Source organism: Trichomycterus rosablanca, chromosome 27 (genome assembly GCF_030014385.1).
Source record: "Trichomycterus rosablanca isolate fTriRos1 chromosome 27, fTriRos1.hap1, whole genome shotgun sequence".
Taxonomy (NCBI): domain Eukaryota; kingdom Metazoa; phylum Chordata; class Actinopteri; order Siluriformes; family Trichomycteridae; genus Trichomycterus; species Trichomycterus rosablanca.
Window position 1 is genome coordinate 8,049,791 of NC_086014.1, and position 20,127 is coordinate 8,069,917.

Genomic DNA, 20,127 nt, shown 5'->3' on the forward strand with positions numbered 1-20,127 from the left:
TATTAAAAAGTCTCCCATGTAGTTTTTCCCTCATTTATAAAAGGCTTGATCATTAAATAATGTGTGTAATTCACCCTTTGACTGTGTTTTTCATTTTTACTTTTTTAATTCCCCAGAACAGGCAATTGTAAAACATAAATGATCCATAAATGGCCTAGTAACATCTCTGCATAGTTTCCCTCACTTTACTAGAATTCAAATAACCTGTGTGATCTTGTATTTGTCATACATTAGATTTGTGACGTTCAGCAGCCAATATCTTAATGAGATTTGGCATCTGGGAAAAGTCACTGCAAAAGACCTTATAAAACCCACCTTTTGAAGAAAGACTTTAAGCCACAACACATGAAAAAAAACAGCTTTTTGTATCCTTTCTCATGGGGGACTGAACAGTTTTTTTTCTAGTGCTACAACACAGGCTACAGTTTATACTATAAAATAAAAATTTATTTTGCTTCATTGCTCTCACTGGCTAGACATAATTAACATTTACATAAGATAAGATAGCCTTTTATTATCCCACAGGGGGAAATTTGTAGTGTTACAGCAGCTTTCAAGAATACAAAAAATTTTAAATTACAAAGTGTTCACACGTATGTACAAATATATTAAAAAGTAATGGCTGACTAATGTGGTTATTTGGTGTCCCAAACCATGCCCTGTGTCTTTGTGTGTGTAACCATATCTATCACTGCAGTGGATTATTTAGGCATACTATTTAGCGCATTGGTATGTGATAGGTTTACACTAATAAGACAAAATTTGGACCATATGCTGTCAAAACATCTCCACAAAATATCTACCCTTCAACCCATCTGGCCATAATGGTTATCCCCTTTAATTGTCTCAAGTCTTTATGCTGCTTAAATATGCTGCCTTTAACATGTGTTAACATCTAAATAAACCAGAGGCATTTTGTGAAGTGCCGTGAACTGATGCAATACATTTTAAATAATTTGACTACAATTACCAAAGAAAAAAGGAGGAGCCGCATTTGATGGAAACAGGACAATGATCCAAAACAAACCTCAAAATCCACCATGAACTTCCTCAAGATACACAAGCTAAAGCTTTTTGGAATGGTTCTGACAGTTAAAATAACATCAGTGTTCAGGCACTAATGTTGGACAAGACAATCTGGCTCACAATGAACAATCCAATCAATGGGGCGAGTAGAGTTCCAGTACACCACATTTGTTAAGAGCATATTTTTTGGACCTCACTTTATGCATATAAACTTGAAAGGGCCTTTACTCTACTTACTTAAAATAGACTTTTGTTACATCTGTTACTAATAAGTGCAACTGAAACACCCAAACTCAATCATAATAAAAGGTATTCACATACTTTTGACAACATAGTGGATGCTTCTTTTCTATTACTCTAACATGGAAAATGTGTAAATTGTTTATAGTAAAGCTGAAAAATTTATTGATCTAGCCATACTCTGGTAAGGTATGGCTGGTTGTATATAGCTGTGGACAACAGACAATACACAGTATATAAAATAGAAAAAGGATATTACATTTTAAACTAGAGAAAAATGCAACTTTATTGATAATGAAAGTGTAAAACCACACCAAAATGTGTGCAATGCCTAGGAATAATATGACTTTTGCTTGAACTTTAGGGTATTTTTTTGAGAGTAAAACTTTCCCACAATCATAAAGTAAACAAAGCAACAAAAACACTTATTGTGTTGGCTAGGAAATAGAAAAGTTTAAGAGGAACATGGTTCTTTTCCAGAGCTTGTGGCTCAGATAATTGTTTCAGTGGCTGACAATGTGGTGAGTTTTTCACAAAGTCCAAAATTTTCTTCTTCAAAGGTATTTTGGAAGAAAGAACACAACAATGCTATGACATACATATCCTTTAAAAGTGTATTTAAAGTTTGGACTATAATCGTATCTCTGTGGCAAGCAATGGACATCTAAAACAGCAGATCAGAAGTTTTCCTTGTTAAAAATGAATTCAGTTCCGGACTGTGACTGGGTGTGACATTGCTTTGCTAGAGCTTTTGCCAGAGGAGTTGGCCCACAAAGAAACACCCCAACTTTACACCTGTGGGACATAGAAATAAAAGGAAGTGAAAACTTAGTGAAACTCATAAACAGGAAAACGTCACAGTGAACTGTGTTATTAAATTTCAATTTTTGGAGCTTTCAGTGGCTAACTACACTTTAGTTAACTAATCCGAGTTAGAAATACCTGAGCCTTTTTTATATCTTATGCAACAGTATTTTCAATGGCTCTCAAACCAAAATAACAAAACACAGCTTACAATAAATTCATGTTAGAAAAGTACATATATCAATAATAAAACAATAATTTATTATATTGTCAATAATAATTCTCAGTCTCAATAATGAGCACACATGTTTTAGAGTGAACTTATTCTGTGAGGTATGTATACATTTCAATCTGCATATACATTTACAATACTTTTTTAAATACATTTAACATACATTTACTTACCCTGGGTGACTGTTGGCAATGGTGCTAAACTCGTTGTCCCAGTTGGGTTTGCCATACAATGTCTTTTGCTTCAAGCCAGTAATAGGGTCATCTTCTGCTTCATATTGAACTCTGATGTGTGCAGCCTTCATACAAGCAAATATATTGATTTAAATGCTAAACCATTACAATCCAAGTTCTGTAAAGCCATTATTGTTCAGATTATTTTAACATAGTCCCGTATTCCTCAAAGTCACAGAATTTAGCACCCAGAATGATGTGCAAACCACTTTGCTTAATAAGAAATGTTGTAAATGTGGAATTAAAACCAGTGCAATTCCAAGTGATAAGTCAGCTGCAGGTATGCCTACATACCTGTTAGTTTAGTGATCAACCAGTCACTGACTAATAATAAGCAGGTTATGGTCAATCAAGATGAAAGGATAAAAGAAGCATTTAGGTTAATACAAAATGGGGGGAAAGAAAACTGAAAATGTTAAAATTAATATTAAGAAAATAACTATAAACTATAGTCGCTTTAACAAACAAGGATTGTTCCCCTGTTGTACAATGCGCAACCTCTTCTTGGCAGCATAACAACACAGTTTTTTCTTAAGACACTAAATACAGAATTTCTTCAGAGAGACGTTAAGGCTTCCATTTTCTCTTTGGGTTTGGAAAATTAGAAGGTCATGAAAAAACTTGGTCCTTTGGTCAACAATCATTTTTGTGTAGATATCAAAATATGTTTTGGATCATTGTCCTGCAACCATGAGCCATGTTTCTTATCTATCTATCTACAACTTTGCAAGACAGTAATATCTAGACAGGGTGCCAATTCATTTCAAGGCTTCGTTATCTCCCCTTCTCCCTTTCCAGACTTAGCCAATCCTGTGTAAATGGCCAGCCAACCGACAGCAGCTCCAATAGGTGGTGTGCCACCTGAGAGCCTCATATACTTTCATTAAACCAATGGTAGTGACAGGGTTTTTAAGGTGGTTGCAAAATCTCAGAGTAGTCAGACTAACCTCTTTGTCTTTCCAGCGGGTGAGGTAAATATTGTAATTCAGGAAGTCACTCATGTTCTTGTCAGTCATCTGTCTCTCTAGAGATTGCAGAAGGTCTGCAAACCACTCGAATGCCTGAGTCTCTGGGCACAGCCAGTAGAAGTAGATCTGCCAAGATCAAAGGTTAGAATGAAACATTTTTTAATACAGTGACTTTATGAGTACAACTAAGTTTACTTAGCAGATAACTGGTGTGGTGTGGACAGTCCACATTTCAGCTTATTTTTGTGAAAATAGACATGTAAAATGAACCACACAAACTGTTATCAGTGAAAAGTGCAAAGCCCAACATTTGTCATGGTATAGGGGAGCATATACTTGCATATGTGTGAAGGTACAATTAAAGTGGAAGCTCCTTTAGCTGGCGTTCAATAACTAAGAATTGGGAGAGGTATAAATTAGCAGCAACTATATTTGGGAAAATTGAGATTTTAAATAGTGCATTGTGCTTGTAAAGACCACTAAAAAGCATTATATTTTTATTTTGTCTGTTTGGCTGTTGTGTTGTCTTTTTCAGCTGTTGAGTTGGGAATATCCTTTAAAAAGTATATTTAATTATCATTAACTCATTTTGGAAAACCAGAATTAAATTATAGGAGCAAGAAGAACTCATAACATGCAAATAATGTAAAAAAATGATTTTGCTTGCTTAGCTTGAATTTGTCACTGATCTGAAGCTCAAGTGCAACTTAGTAAGGTAAGCGCGCAAATACTTTTTCTTTTTACAGGACTATATTGACTGTAAATTTAGCTAGCATATAATAACTAATAATATTTTATAATAATAATAATTTTCAGTGGCATCACAAACCTTTTTTAAATAAATTCAAATACATTATAATATAGGGAACCATTATTTTTGTGCTGAGAAAGCATCTCACCTTCTTGGTAAACACGTTGGCGTTTTGCTGCACATGTTTGTACCACACAGATTTGAGAATGGAGGCAAAGGGTGTAACGCCAATGCCAGCACCCACCAACATGACCACCTCATAGCGAAAAACGTCTTCGCTAGCTGTGCCAAATGGTCCATCAACTGCAACCCTGCACATAGGTAGACAGTAGAATCAGCTACCTAAAAATTAGCATTTTCAGTGCTAAAATAATGTTTAGCACACTGTTGTACAATATTATTTTATGTATTTCCAATTTATACACAGTTTACAAAACAAAAAGTGTAAAAAGTATGTATTTATTAGCACAACTGTATGATTTAAAACAAAATGATGGAGTGACAACTCATCTGTGCTGTTCAATAATTTTGTCGCTAAGAACATTATTAAAATTAATGCTAATACAACTAATTGTAAGGTTGTAGTAAAGACCACAAATAAATTCAAATAAGACAGAGCCTTTGTAAAGCAGAATTTAACTGGTTTCTGTCAATATGTTTGAAAGGTATAGTTAGGTATTAACATTTGTTAGGTAGTTTCTCAAATTCACTCAAGTCCTGTCCCTTAAACTAGACTAGAACTTAACCAGGAGAAGAATCATTCGTTGAATCTCGTATGAGGAAAGCACCCAGACCAGACACCAAGTCAAAGTATGAATGCCTTAGTTTATTAAAATAAAACAGAGTTTTTATAAAGACCAGAAAAGTGTGTGTGTGTGTGTGTGTGAGAGAGAGAGAGAGAGAGTGTGTGTGAGCAAATCTTAGCCAAAACAACATTCAGAACTGCATTCTCAGCTCAAAAGTGGTGACAAAAGCAGAAATACTAATCATACCATAAGTATATGGACATAAGTGTAACTAAGATCTAACAGGTATATAATATCAAGTGTTATTATAATTAAAGTATTAAATTATTATTTTGGACACTGCTATTTATCTACAGATTTCCTTTGATCAAGTGTAAGCATGTTAAACCATTTTACAATTAGTTTAGTGATTAGCATAATTTATAGGGCTGTGGTAGGCTAGGGAATTGTTACCACTGCATGCAACAACTCATTTATTGTGAAATTCCCTTTTTGGCAGAATGTATTAAAGCAAATTATGTATGTAATTTGGGGCATCTTTGATTCATTTTGTACAAATTTGATTATTTTCTACAAATTGTTGTATTTATGATGTTTAGAAATAAAAGTGTAATATTTGTTTCCTTTGTGCTAGAAGTCATACATTGTATATGCCATATATCACTTAAAGAAACTTAAATATAAAACAATTTTATTTAATAGTTAATCATCTTTACTCAACAAGTTTTGTTTCATGCAGCATCTCTTGGTTTTGTAGCAGTTGTGCAATGATTCGGTGGTGTGCACAAAATAAATAAATAAATGATGAAATAAAACCAGGATGCATCTTATATCTTAAAGACCTTATAGCAGGGGTGGGCAATTAAATTTTTGAAGGGGCCACATAAGAAACTGGGACTGTTGTGAAGGGCCGGACCAATAAGGTGAACTTAATTCTGCTCAATATTAATTTTATCTCTTTGTTTACATTTTCAGCATTTAGCAGACACCTTTATCCAAAGTGACTTACAATTAAGTTACAGTATACAGTCTGAGCAATTGAGGGTTAAGGGCCAGCAGCAACCAGGCAGTGGTGGGGCTTGAACCAGCGACCTTCTGATTACTAGTCCAGTACCCTAACCACTAGGCTACGGCTTGTTACGTTATTTTACTATTTAAACAAACAAATGCAAAAAAAACCAAAGAAAACAAATGTGAACAAAATGTGCAGGTTTTTAAACTTTACACTATTTTTTTTTTTTAGTATAATCACCTCATTTGCTGTTTTTCAGTCCTTTGTTATTGTTGAATATTCTTATTAAAATCACAAAGCTGGTCCTGACTGCTTCAGTTCTGGATGTGTTAAACTTTATCCTTGTTGCTTTTGCAGTTTAGTTAGTGAAGCTTCATGTATTTCTGAGTTTAGTACCATAACAGCGATTTAGAGCCTAAATTGTGATCGTTAACCAGCGTTACACCTGACTTCAGTAAATAAATACTTCAGAAGTTCGTGTCTTGTTAAAAACTCGGTGAACGGTGAAGCCCGATACACTCGCGCACACACGTAAAACGAAACTTGCGGATATTTAAAGACACAGCGCTCCCGTCAAAATCAATCCTGTTATATTGTATGTGTGATGTACTGTACATTTATTTACGTCTAATTTTTAATTGCCACGAACCTCATGCGGGCCGGTTAGGGATGTCAACCACATTGTTGTTACCACAGGATCAGTGTATTATTATTATTTTTACTAATCTTTTTTATAACAAGTCTAATATAAATTAATATATGTTTCACCAGATGCATGTCAAAACTGATTTTCAGAAGAGGTAGTGAAAAAGTCTGTCATGTTGAAATCAGGTAACTTTCCCCAGTGGAACCTGAAACATGCAAATGTGCACTTCTTCTTTCCAACACTGCAGTACAACCCCACCGAGCCACATCCCCTTTTCACAAACATGTAGTTTCCCAATGCATAACTCTGACTGACTTTGACTGACCAATGCACAACTGTATTCTTCTCAGACTTGTTTTTTTGAATGATAAGATAAAATTATCTGCAAATTTGTCCTTGTACATTGCTCAATTTATGGTTACATTAAATGTCATACTTGCCTAGAATCTTTTTTGTTTCCCTAAACTATTAATACAGAGTTAGAAGCATATAATTACTTTTACATAATTGGATTTTATAATTGTTAGCTATGGGGATGGATAAAACACCTGAACTCAATAATTAGAAGAGGTCTCCACATAGTTGTGGTCATATGATGTGTTTATGATAAAAGTAAAGATGTAGATATTTCTCTCTATGTTCTACTTTTTGTAAAATATAAACTATTACCTTGGCAGTTCCCAGGCATCCTGAACAGCATTTTTGTCTCCACCACATGCTGAGTACAGAGCCTGCGTCCAGTCTCCTACAATGCGGATGTGGATGCTGAAATGGTCCTCTTCTGGTGCAGATGTCAGAGTGAATGGATGCCATTCCAAGTGTGAGATGGATGGACACTTAAGAAAGATGTACTGGCCAACTTCCATCTTGAAGCCCTTCTTCTTCATCTGAAGTTCCAGTGTTTTAGATGGGTGCATGACTACCTGATCGAGAGAGAGGGGAAAAAAAAAAGTGAACGGTGCAGATTAAGAAAAAGTAAAAATCTATATTTAAAAAAAGCTTTATCATCTAATTTGAACCTACTACTAACTACTCCTTTTTACTTTTATATGATTTAGAACCAAGATGTACTTAGCAAGGAAGGTCACACTAAATTCTTGTGCCTGTAGAAACCGATTCGTTTAGAATATGGTATGTGTTTTTTAAAGTTTGTGTACAGATTGTCTATATTTTTTGTTTGTTTCTTAATAAACAGACAGTAAAAATATGGATGTTCTTTAAAACTTTGATAAAACAACAAAGCTAGTGGTGGTCTACAGCTTTTGCACAGTGTGTGTGTGTGTATAGGTATAATGGAGTGTTGTAAATAATCAGTGTCGTAAAAGAAAGCGCTAGATGCAGAGTAGATGATAAAGCTTTTTACAGATATAGTGTGGAGAAAATATGGTTTTAAAATACAGTGACCTCAATGTGAACTTTTCATCTAGAACAACAGCCACTTTCACAAGTTCAGTGGGGCTGAGGTAAGGGCTTTGTGCAGGCCACTGGAGTTTCTTTAAACCAAGCTTTTCTTAATGTATTAACAGAGCTTTTTGCTTGTGCAAGAGACACATTTATGCTATATATTATCATAATATCATATAATATCATAATATCGCTTTACTGCGATATAGCTTTATTATAGAAATGTTCGCACAGTATGTTAAATTCAAACAAAAACATTAAATAGAAAAAACAGGTGATGAAGCTGCATTATTTAGTGTAAATAGAGTATCTATGAACTGCTTGGTCCTTTATGATGTGTGCCAAACATGCATCATAAAATTATTTTACACTTTTAGAACAACAATATGTACTCAATACAAAATACTGAAATTTTAGGTATTTTACAATCTACACTACAAAATATCATGAGCAGATTCTGTGCATCAGGAAAACACTAACAACCTAGTTCCTTTGTGTTCGTATTGTACTGAGCCTTAGCTGGAACCTTCAACACCAGCCAAGAAAGCCCAGTAGCATCTCTATTCCTGTGCAGACTGAGGACAGCTCATTTTCCCCATCCCCATTTAAGAAATGCAACACCCTGCAAGACCCTACAGCGAGTAGTGAGAACAGCTATGAAGATAATCTGGGTCTCTCTTCCTTTCATCGTTTAATACACAAACTGCATCCACAAAAGCATCAACATTGTGAATGGCATGCCGTCACTGTCAGGCCATATGACTTCACAACCAAGACCAGAACTGAACGATTAACACACACACACACACACACTGAGGACTCTCTCACACACAATGCACTTTGCCTTTGTGAAAGTGTGAATTTTTGACTACTAAGTCAGCTTTACAGATAATATATTGTATAATGAATATAACACCAAGCAATGTCCACTGACCTTTGTGATAACCACTTTCTGCTGCGAGCGATAGAAACGAACAAGCCTTTCACACACATACAGAAACATCGGCCCAACAACCCACTTCCATGTCTGTGAAGAAAAAATAAATTACTTTAATAATTTCATTTAGTTTATATTTGACTTTTTTTTAAAAAGCTGATCCCTAGGAGTCTGAGGTGATACAGAGTTTAAAATCTTTTTCATGTTCTCTTCATAATTTAACATGGGAAAGACAAAAGAGTGTTGACCTTTATAAATCAGGGAATGGCTATAACATATTACAGTTACAAGACAGTTAGCTCTACAGTGAAAATTAAAGAATTCCAGAACAATATATATATATATATATATATATATACTGTACATGTATATGTACATGTATATATATATATATATGAAACTGTGACAAACTTGAAGGGCCCATGTTTGTTTCACCTCCAATTACAGGGCAGAGAATGGTAAAAAAAAAAGGTTTAAACATCCCCATGGATCACTTTTGGAAAGCTTTAACATTTAGCTGCCACCAGATTGACATCTTATTGCCAGTAGATTATTTGGAGTGCTTGCCAGGAAAAAGCCTTTTTTGTTATGTAACCACAAACATATATGCCTAGAGTTTGCTAATCACTACTAGAACTTTGACTGGAACCATGTTCTATGGCCAGATAAAACAACAGTTGAGCTTTATGGCAACAACACTCAAAGTGGGTTTGACATTACAAAAAAGAAGACTACACTGAAAAGAACCTGAGGCCCAATTTTAGGGATGGTGGAGTCTGTGAATCTGTGCTATTGTTCTTCCCTTAAGGCCCTGGGAATCTCATTAGGGCATATGGCAGTATTTATAGACATTTTAAATCAAAATCTGTCTGCCTCTGCCAAAAAACTAAAAAGGAGATGTTGGATTTTTCAGCACGACAGGTGTCCAAAACATATGTTCAGGATGCACCTTACCACAATTTAGAGTTCCACAGAAATTGGTCTAAATACTTTTGTAAATAAGAGATTGCAGCTTTTGATTTTTAAATCATTTTTTAAACTCCAAATACTTCATTGTTACAGTTATGTTATGTTATGGTTAATTTATATGTGAAAAGGCCAATTATATAAATTTTAAACCAAATCAACATTTCAAAAAAGTATAAAGGTTAGGGGTCACACTACTTTCTGAATCCACTGTATAAGTACAGGGGTTGGACAAAATAACTGAAACACCTGGTTTTAGACCACAATAATTTATTAGTATGGTGTAGGGCCTCCTTTTGCGGCCAATACAGCGTCAATTCGTCTTGGAAATGACATATACAAGTCCTGCACAGTGGTCAGAGGGATTTTAAGCCATTCTTCTTGCAGGATAGTGGCCAGGTCACTACGTGATGCTGGTGGAGGAAAACGTTTCCTGACTAGCTTCTCCAAAACACCCCAAAGTGGCTCAATAATATTTAGATCTGGTGACTGTGCAGGCCATGGGAGATGTTCAACTTCACTTTCATGTTCATCAAACCAATCTTTCACCAGTCTTGCTGTGTGTATTGGTGCATTGTCATCCTGATACACGGCACCGCCATTGGATGCACATGGTCCTCCAGAATGGTTCGGTAGTCCTTGGCAGTGACGCACCCATCTAGCACAAGTATTGGGCCAAGGGAATGCCATGATATGGCAGCCCAAACCATCACTGATCCACCCCCATGCTTCACTCTGGGCATGCAACAGTCTGGGTGGTACGCTTCTTTGGGGCTTCTCCACACCGTAACTCTCCCGGATATGGGGAAAACAGTAAAGGTGGACTCATCAGAGAACAATACATGTTTCACATTGTCCACAGCCCAAGATTTGCGCTCCTTGCACCATTGAAACCGACGTTTGGCATTGGCACGAGTGACCAAAGGTTTGGCTATAGCAGCCCGGCCGTGTATATTGACCCTTTGGAGCTCCCGACGGACAGTTCTGGTGGAAACAGGAGAGTTGAGGTGCACATTTAATTCTGCCGTGATTTGGGCAGCCGTGGTTTTATGTTTTTTGGATACAATCCGGGTTAGCACCCGAACATCCCTTTCAGACAGCTTCCTCTTGCGTCCACAGTTAATCCTGTTGGATGTGGTTTGTCCTTCTTGGTGGTATGCTGACATTACCCTGGATACCGTGGCTCTTGATAGATCACAAAGACTTGCTGTCTTGGTCACAGATGCGCCAGCAAGACGTGCACCAACAATTTGTCCTCTTTTGAACTCTGGTATGTCACCCATAATGTTGTGTGCATTGCAATATTTTGAGCAAAACTGTGCTCTTACCCTGCTAATTGAACCTTCACACTCTGCTCTTACTGGTGCAATGTGCAATTAATGAAGATTGGCCACCAGACTGGTCCAATTTAGCCATGAAACCTACCACACTAAAATGACAGGTGTTTCAGTTATTTTGTCCAACCCCTGTAAGTCTACATGCCTGTTAAATAGCCTGGTTTTTATGGTACAAAAAAAACCCAAGATGAATAATTTCAGTACTTTTAATGTGATCTGTAAAACATTTAATGTGACTTATAATCTAAATGTATATAATTTACAATTTATAATTAATAATTTAATTATTTTATGACAGTATTTAGTCTTTTTGGGAAGGAGTCTATCAGTAGAGTCATTAGACTGGTATGTGACCGGTATGTGTCAGCATGCAAGAGAACAAATAATATGTTTATTTTGTAAGTAATCAATTTAAAAACTAAAATGTTCTTATCCAGCCAATCACCCAAGCTTAACAAGCTTGTTTTGACTTCCTGAATCAAGACTAAAGGCAAATGTGTTTAAAACCAGGAGGAACCAAGAGGAAGTGAAACTAGCTGCAAATTAGTCCTAACTGAGGAGAAAAATACCTAGTGACTTGCAAAATTCACCACAGACTTGTGAAATAATGAAAATTACAACACAGTCCAATTACATTTGATGAGTACACTACAGGCTGGACCACATACAAAAATAAGTTATGTTGATTTATAACAGTGCACTCATAGTTAACATTTTCATTCATAAGATTTTAAAGCACCTAGATGGAATTAACAGAGATTCAAGTAGTCAGACACTGGGTGCCTAAATTGCAAACATTGTTCAAAATTTTAAAAGTCTCAAAGGTCATGGCAGTAAATTTCAAATATTGACCAACAGTATGACCAAAGAGGAACTATGGTCACAAGTAGTTTACTCACTGGGATAAACAGAAACTGTCATTTAGACAGGGCTGTCATTGGAAACCCTTTGTATCATGGATGCATAACTTGGTGTAAGAAGCACAAAACCTGGACCATCTGTACATCTGCAGGTATTTATGTTTTGCGGAGGCCAAAAGAAACAGCCAACAACTGTGAATAGGGGGAGCTCTCACAAAAATTCCAAAGGTGTTCAAAGGAAATAAGGTCAGGTCTTAGTGCAGGCCTCTGGAATTCTTCCTAACCAAATTAGTGAACAGTGTTTTAATAGACCTCACTTTGCATTGGGGAAAGTCATGCTAGAGTGGGAAAGAGCCTGTCATTAAATAATTTAACTAATTAATAATTCATTTGAAATATTTGATTTTATACACATTTTAAAAAGATTTAAAAAAAACATCTGATCTCAATTATTAAGAGGGGTGTCGACATACAGTGTTTGGCCATATAGTGTATATATTACAGGTTTCTGTCAAGTCACGTCAAAATTTATTTGCATTGCGCTTTTTATAACAGACATTGTCTTAAAGCAGCTTAACAGATTACATGTCCACATACTCCTTCTACGCAAGTCTAAATAGTATGAGAAAAAACAGACTCATCATAGACCCATCTTCCTTGAATGGCCTTTATGAAACTCCGTATTACGAGTATGTGTTTAACTAGATATTTTGTAAATGAAACTTAGAGTTACCATAGGAGGGTTTCCTGCAAATTCTGGCTTAGGGCAGGCAGAGTCTGAGCCCCAGTCCTCAAACTTGCTGTAACATTTGGTAGGATTGTGGTGATTTAGACTATCTGCTGTCTGACATCGCACAATGCGACTGGAAAGACACACACACACACACACAGTTGAGAAAGTTTACACATTCTTGTAGGAGACATGAACACTGTATGGCCAAATATCCAGTCAACTCTTTAGTAATATCTCTGACTAATGCCATAGTAATGCCCAACAAGCTCATGAACAGGTGGCCACATAACTTTGTCAATATAGTGTACATGTCCCTTAGAAAAATCACATCTTTTATATAGTATTTGTTGGCATAAAAACCTTTGCCTTCAGTTTATTCTGTATTGTGTTTTAGAGTATGTTAGCTTTTTTTAATTGACACTTACCCAACACCATGGAGCACCAGGCCAATAAAGAAGACAATAAACAGGTGGTGGGTAAACCAGAACACTTCAAAATAGGATCTGCGAATGACCTCCATGGAGGAAGTGATGATAAGGATGAGGGAGAGGGTTATGACTACACCTGTAAGTCCTGCCACCGTGGTGAACATGACAACTGTTTGGCTCTGTATTAGACAAAAATGGAGAAAAATGAACAAAATTTTTTTTTATTTACACATTTTGCCCTACAACATGTTAATAATGAGAATAAAGAAAAGTTTTGGAAATTAAAAAATAGGACAAAAATACAATAATAGGGTTGAAAATGTGATCAATTAGTCCCTTGATTTAGTACTTTGAAGAGTCACCTTTGCTCCAGTCATTATTCTTGATGACAGATTTGAGTGCACTGCTAGTCCATCCACAAATATTCTATTGGATTTAGGTCAGGGCTCTGCCTTGCCCACTGAGGGACATTCACCTTCCTGTCCTTAAGCCACTTTGTTTTTTAGGCAGTGTGTTTAAGGTCATTGTCATGCTGAAAGGTTAACCTCCTGTCCAGCTGTCTAGCAGAATGCACATGTTTTATTTTAGGGATTTGGATTCACTTGGCAGCATACATTTATTATTTTAATCCTGACAAATTGCCCAGTTCCTGCTGAATAGAAACATATTGTTACTATAACATAATGTTGCCACCATCGTGCGTCACAGTGTATGGTGCATTTTCAGGGGTATGTTGTGTTTTGTTTTGTTTTTTTACCAAACAGTCCAAAAACTTAAATATTGGTCTTATCTTACTATAAAACATTGTGTCACATGGCATTAGAATCTTGCAATTCTTTCAGCAAGGCACTTTTTTTCAGAAGAGGGTTCTTTCCTGCTGCCCTGCCATACAGGCCAGCTTTGTGTCAGGTTGTGAGATTGTCCCTGATCAAAATCCTCTTGGCTCTGTCCACTTTCCACTTCTTAATAATGCTCTAAACAGTACACAGAGGGATAGTTAAAACTGAAACTTTTTGGATCCTTCTCCCAACTTGTGCCTTTTCACAACTTTATCACAGAGCTCTTTTGAAAGCACCTTTCCATCCATGGTAAATTGTATTTGTTGTTTTACCGTCCAGAGAACACATTTCTGTGTGGCCATTAAAGCCATTAAAACCTAATCCATGAAGATCAGCTCCTGTAAACAATTTTTTAGTGTCTATTGTGTACACAGGCAGTTTGGACACTTCTCTGAACTTCCTCTAGCAGATCTGAGAACAATAGTGTTACCTTTCACATGGATCAGCTATTATTTGCTTATGTTACAAGTAAGAGGATGTTCTCTTGTTGTGCTATTTCTGAATATACAAAGGTCAATCTACATTCCCAATGTGGTAATTGGAAATGTAGATTGTGGTCACACTGCAAACAGAACAGTGACAGTGTGTCTGTATAGGTGTGTGTGTGTGTGTGTGTGTGTGTGTATAATTTTAGCTAAAGCTTCCTTTATAATAATAATGAGAACTTCTCCGCAACTAAAAAGGAAATTCCACCCACATTGTGAATCCTTCAAAAACTGCACTCATGTGAGAAACTTTGATTTCAAAAACCACACAGTAAACATTTATTATTAACTTATATAGGAGTATATGCTTCATCTATGCATTTTATTTAACCTTAGATGCCTCTGAAGTGGTATTTATGAGGTATAAAACAATAATAAAACTGGTCTGGAAATGCTACATACACTTTATTTTCAAAATCAGGTTGACATCTCAAGTTTAAAAAAGACTGTCAGTAAAACAATGCAGATTTCTGCAATGGGGATATTAATCCTACATTCCAATAGGATGTTTGAAATAAGGTAAGAAAGATTTTTAATCTGTCTTATAGTTCAAACGAGGTGACTCAGTAATTTGATATGGAATAATCCCTTTATTATGCTAAAAACCCCCAGTAAATAAGCATTATTTACAGTAAGTAATGGCATATGAATGGTAAAAGAAAAATTTAGGATATTATTAAAGTTGTATACAGTCTGTTCGGTATGGGCTTCTGCCAGTTGGTGGTTGGGGTACCACTTGTTCATTGCACTCTAAAGTTTAAAAATCTTTTCTTTTCTTTTTTTAGTTGAAATTAATACCCTCTAAATTAAAATAATTACAAACAAGTGGGAAATAGCAATCACTGTCACTGGAATCATTTACAAGATTTGGACAATGTAATATGTTCAAATGCATTTAATGATGTGAAGGATGTAAACGTAACATTGCACTCACCGTCTCATTACTCCTGATAGGATTAAGGTAAGACTCATTCCCCTCGTTGCCGATAAGAGAGAGTACATGGGTCAGTGAGCTGGTATTGGCCTCCAGCTGAGCATTCATGAAGCGCTCAAAATTAAACAGATGAGCGATTGTGTGCACCGCTGATTTGAATGCATAAGAAAGAAATGGTTAAAAAGAACTGCTTTATAATATACATACATTTATAATAGCATTAAGGTAAAAAAATATCCATAATAATTGTTTTAATCATTAAAGATACACTATATGGCCTATTGATAACAGATGTATTAAATCAATTTATAAATTGTTTGTATGCTTCTAACTTTGTGCACAAAGCAAGAACTCGCTTGACAAGTTTGGCGTGAAGGAACTTCAGTGACCTGCACAGTACCCTAACCTCAACCCCTCTGAACAACTTTAGGATAAATTGGAAAGTTTGATTGGCAAGACAGACCATCTCATCCCACAACTGTGCCTCACCTCACAAATGCTCTTTTACTAAATTCCCACAAACACACTCCAAAATCATGTGAAAAGCCATTCCGGAAGAGTGGAGCCTGTGGAACAGGATCTCTATATTAACAGCCATACAAACCACAAACTAGTCTACCTTTTCATATAAAGAGGTGGGAGTTAGAAAAATAGGAACACATGCTAAACTTCCCTACTTATTGTGCCATTGTGCAGTACAAGTCTGAGTATTTGACTTATAGTTTTTATAGTCACACATATTGTGTCACACATATTGTGAAGACTTGAAGGTCAGTGTTTATGACTGCAGGTGAAGATGGAAATGTACCTGTGTGGAAGGCAATCATGTAGGCCACCAGTTTATGGAAGGTGATGTTTCTGTCTAGCTGGCGGGCAGCAGTACGGCTACAGCACTACAAAAACATTCAAACACAGAGATACTTCACTGTCCTAGCTTTTCCCTAATTCTATATAGTTATTTATTAATTGTCTTGCCTGTTTCCAGGCTCTGTCTGACCTGTATGGAGCCTCGGAGGAAGGACAGCAGGTTGCGACAAACAGGTAGCAGTATCAACATGCAGTTAAAATTCAGACATGCAGCTGGTGCTCGCGCCCATGACAGGGCATGCTGGAGAGGTAAAAAAAGAGAATAAAAGAAGGATGTTTTAGAATATTAGATTAGATTAGATTAGATTCAACTTTATTGTCATTGTGCAGAGTAAACAAATACAGAGCCAACGAAATGCAGTAGCATCTAACCAGAAGTGCAAGATAGAGATTATATACATATAATACACAGTTAAAGTGCAGAAGTGACCAGATAAGTGAAATGAGGAGACATATAAGAATATTAAGACTATTAAACAGATAATGATGATTGTAAAGTGAATAGACTAATATGTATTTACAGAGTAATGAAGGTGACTAAAGTGGCTACATGAATGGGTAATGAATGAGAATAAATAATGTGAAGTATATAAGTATAGCGAGTATATACAGTATATACATTATTATTGTGCTGGTGTAAACAGTGCAATAGTGCCATGTGCAAGATGAAACATTTGTAAAAAGTACAGAGTTAAGTGTGGTACAAAGTGCAGTGATATTTTTACAATGGTGTGCTAGAGTTTAGCAGGGTTACAGCCTCAGGAAAAAAGCTCCTCCTGAGCCTGCTGGTAAGAGAGCGGAGGCTCCTGTAACGCCTGCCAGACAGAAGTAGGGTGAAAAGTCCATGGTTAGGATGAGAAACGTCCTCGCTCTGCCCACGCACCTTTTATTGTAAATGTCCTGTATGGTGGGTAACTGGGTGCCGGTGATGCGTTGGGCAGTTTTAACCACCCGCTGGAGAGCTTTCCGGTCAGCTGTGGAGCAATTGTCGTACCACACAGAGATGCAGTTTGTAAGAATGCTCTCAATGGTACAGCGATAAAAGTCAACAAGTATTCTGGGACACAAGTAGGCTTTTTTGAGTCTCCGAAGAAAGTAAAGGCGCTGTTGTGCCTTTCTGACCAGGATTGATGAGTTGAGGGACCAAGAGAGATGTTTATATTTAAATGTTACTGTAATTTAGGTAGCACTATCTCTTTCCTATATTTGTGAAAGTTAAAGTGATAGAGAGAGGCCTTCTCTTGAACAAATAGGCACAGTTTCCCACAGACACACCCTAAAATCCTGTGGGGTACCTCTCCAGAGAAGTAAAGACTGTTACAGCCACAAAGGGGGGCAACTCCATATTAATAACCAAGATTTTGAAATGGCATGTCCACATACTTTTGGCCATATAGTGTATTTGTGTAAGATGAAAATTACATGCCATATGGTTGAAAGTTTAAGTGGATAAAAAAATACAAGTCTGAGTATTTAGTGTATTTTGATCATGAAGGGAGTAGGAAGTATAGATTTCTCTTTTGGAGGGAGTAGTCCAATAATTCCTACTCAATAATTTAATATAATCTTGCTGTATCACACTGAAGCATTAAGGCTGTATCCCAAACACAAGATAATAAACATAACACTTTCAAACTAGTATTTTAACATTGTTGTTATTACTATTTAGAATGCAAACTGAGACACAGGCTCAGGCTGATGATTGTAAATAGACTTGGTTGCTCATAAGTCCACAGTATGGTTGCTACTTTCCTTAGTTACCCTGAAAAAAAAAAGCAACTTACCCCAAGAATGACTCTAGTGTAGTAGAAACGATCAACCAGAAATGCCATGTAGAAGTGTACAAAGAGGAAGGCATTGATTCCAAGCCATACCAGCTAAAATAAAACAATTTACAGTGAATTTAAAATCTGCCAATATTTAGGGGAAAAGCTTGATTAGTGGTGACATGTCCATCAAAACTGCTGCCATAAACAATAAATTCGAAGATGTAATGTAAATAAAACTCACAATGACAAAGATTGATAGTCCTTCATTTGCTATGAAGTTGCCCATGCTGAAAGATCAGATACGTTCGTGTGTGGAAGAGTGAGAGACTTTTGAGAAGTGAAAGGCGTTTTGTATTTAAGGCATAGAATTGAAAGAGGAAGATCCACAAGCTAAACTATTTCGGCACATCAGAAATGCTGCAGCATACAGGGGATGGACAAAGCATTAAAAAAAATTGCAACACACTATATGGTCAAAAGTATGTGGACACCTGATGTAAGCTTGTTGGAACTCCCATTCTAAAATCATAGGAATTAACATGGAGTTGCTCTCCTACCCCTCATTTTTCTGTCTATGCGAAGTTATGCCTAGAGCATTCATAAGGTCCCACAATAACCTAAACAATAATACTCAATTTGGATGCCTGCATCCATACTAAGATGGATGCCTGCATACTTTTAAAATTTAAAAACATGCTACCTTTATTCCACTCCCGTTACTTTGTAATTTATCAATTACTTTGCCTGGGTGGTGCAGCAGCAAATAAATAGCATGCAGCAGTAAGCAACGCTAGCTTATAACCACTAGGATCAAGGGTTTAAATCTCCATTGGTGCTGTCGACCAGTTGGGTGTTGACATGATTGTATGTGTTTGGCAGCCTGTTAGAGGTGTGTTGCTGTAATTCTGAGGAAGCTCAACCCAGCGTGATTCTGACAGGATAAGGCAAGTGGTAAACTTCAAATTACGTATAACTGGAAACTGCAAGCAAGGAATACATAGAAAAAAATAAATGTAGCCTTTAATTTTATGGGCTTACACATAAGTAATTTAAAACTTTTCTTTTTCATAATTGAGTTACATAATAAAACTTATCTTAAACATATTATCATCTTATTATCAGTTACTATTCTCCTTAGTGACGTTTGTATTCAGAGCTGGCAAGTACATTTAACAAAAAAAAAAGAGATAAAGCAGGGAAAGTTATCTGTGTCCACAGTCTTTACATAGCTTTTGGGTGTAGTACATGTCTATAAGGTTTCCAGTTTTTTTCTCATGAAGTTTGTTTCAATTTATTTCAGAACGCTATTTCAGAGAAGCAGTTATATTTAAGCATTAATTAAAATATTAGAAAATGTGAATTGATAAAAAAAAGAGTTTTAGCATATACCACTTTGACTACTATAAATAATAAAGCAAAAGTATGGATGAATTTTAATTTGCTTCATAAATACAATATTCCACATCTGAATATTGGAAAAGTTTTCAGACCTTACATGATTCGAACTATGTATGTCTGTGGGAATTTGTTGGACCTTTGTAGTAGGTTCATTAACCTGGGGTTCATACTTACCACGGTCCTGATTTATGTCATTTTTATGTTCTTACTGTGTCCATGTGAGCTTCTTCTGCTACTTGTTTGTTCTCTAACATTCCAAAGACTTTCTAGTAGGTAAACTGCCCACTTCAGTACATTATAGCAGCCTTTCTCAACCGTCAAAAATATTCTGATAGTGATGGGTCGTTCGCGAACGATCCGATTCTATTGAACGGCTCTTTAAAAGGAACGCTTCTGGGACATATACAGTACATATATGTTTGTTTCTGCGCAGTTCGGCTGTAATTCACCCAGTCCGCTTCCATCAGTAGAGGGAATTAATCAGTCATAATAAGAGCTGTTTATTGCGAGCC

General features: G+C 36.2%; 1 protein-coding gene across 3 annotated transcripts; it reads right to left on the reverse strand.

Moving 5' to 3' along the window:
- Window positions 1-494: 494 nt before the first annotated feature.
- Window positions 495-20,115, reverse strand: LOC134304369 (cytochrome b-245 heavy chain). 3 transcript variants are annotated; one of them, XM_062989977.1, is made up of 13 exons: window positions 19,790-20,115; window positions 18,233-18,325; window positions 16,579-16,689; window positions 16,390-16,474; window positions 15,582-15,730; window positions 13,321-13,502; window positions 12,896-13,025; window positions 8,997-9,089; window positions 7,328-7,581; window positions 4,403-4,565; window positions 3,483-3,629; window positions 2,476-2,600; window positions 495-2,061 (listed from the first exon to the last, which is right to left on the reverse strand). In XM_062989977.1, the coding sequence occupies exons 2-13, from the start codon at window positions 18,278-18,280 to the stop codon at window positions 1,944-1,946; spliced, it is 1,605 nt and encodes a 534-aa protein (XP_062846047.1). In that variant the 5' UTR covers window positions 18,281-18,325; window positions 19,790-20,115; the 3' UTR covers window positions 495-1,943. The 3 variants fall into 3 exon arrangements, with proteins under 3 accessions (XP_062846047.1, XP_062846046.1, XP_062846048.1); XM_062989976.1 differs by lacking the exon at window positions 19,790-20,115 and adding an exon at window positions 18,459-19,234; XM_062989978.1 differs by lacking the exon at window positions 18,233-18,325 and having other exon boundaries at window positions 19,790-20,113.
- Between the last annotated feature and the right edge of the window lie 12 nt (window positions 20,116-20,127).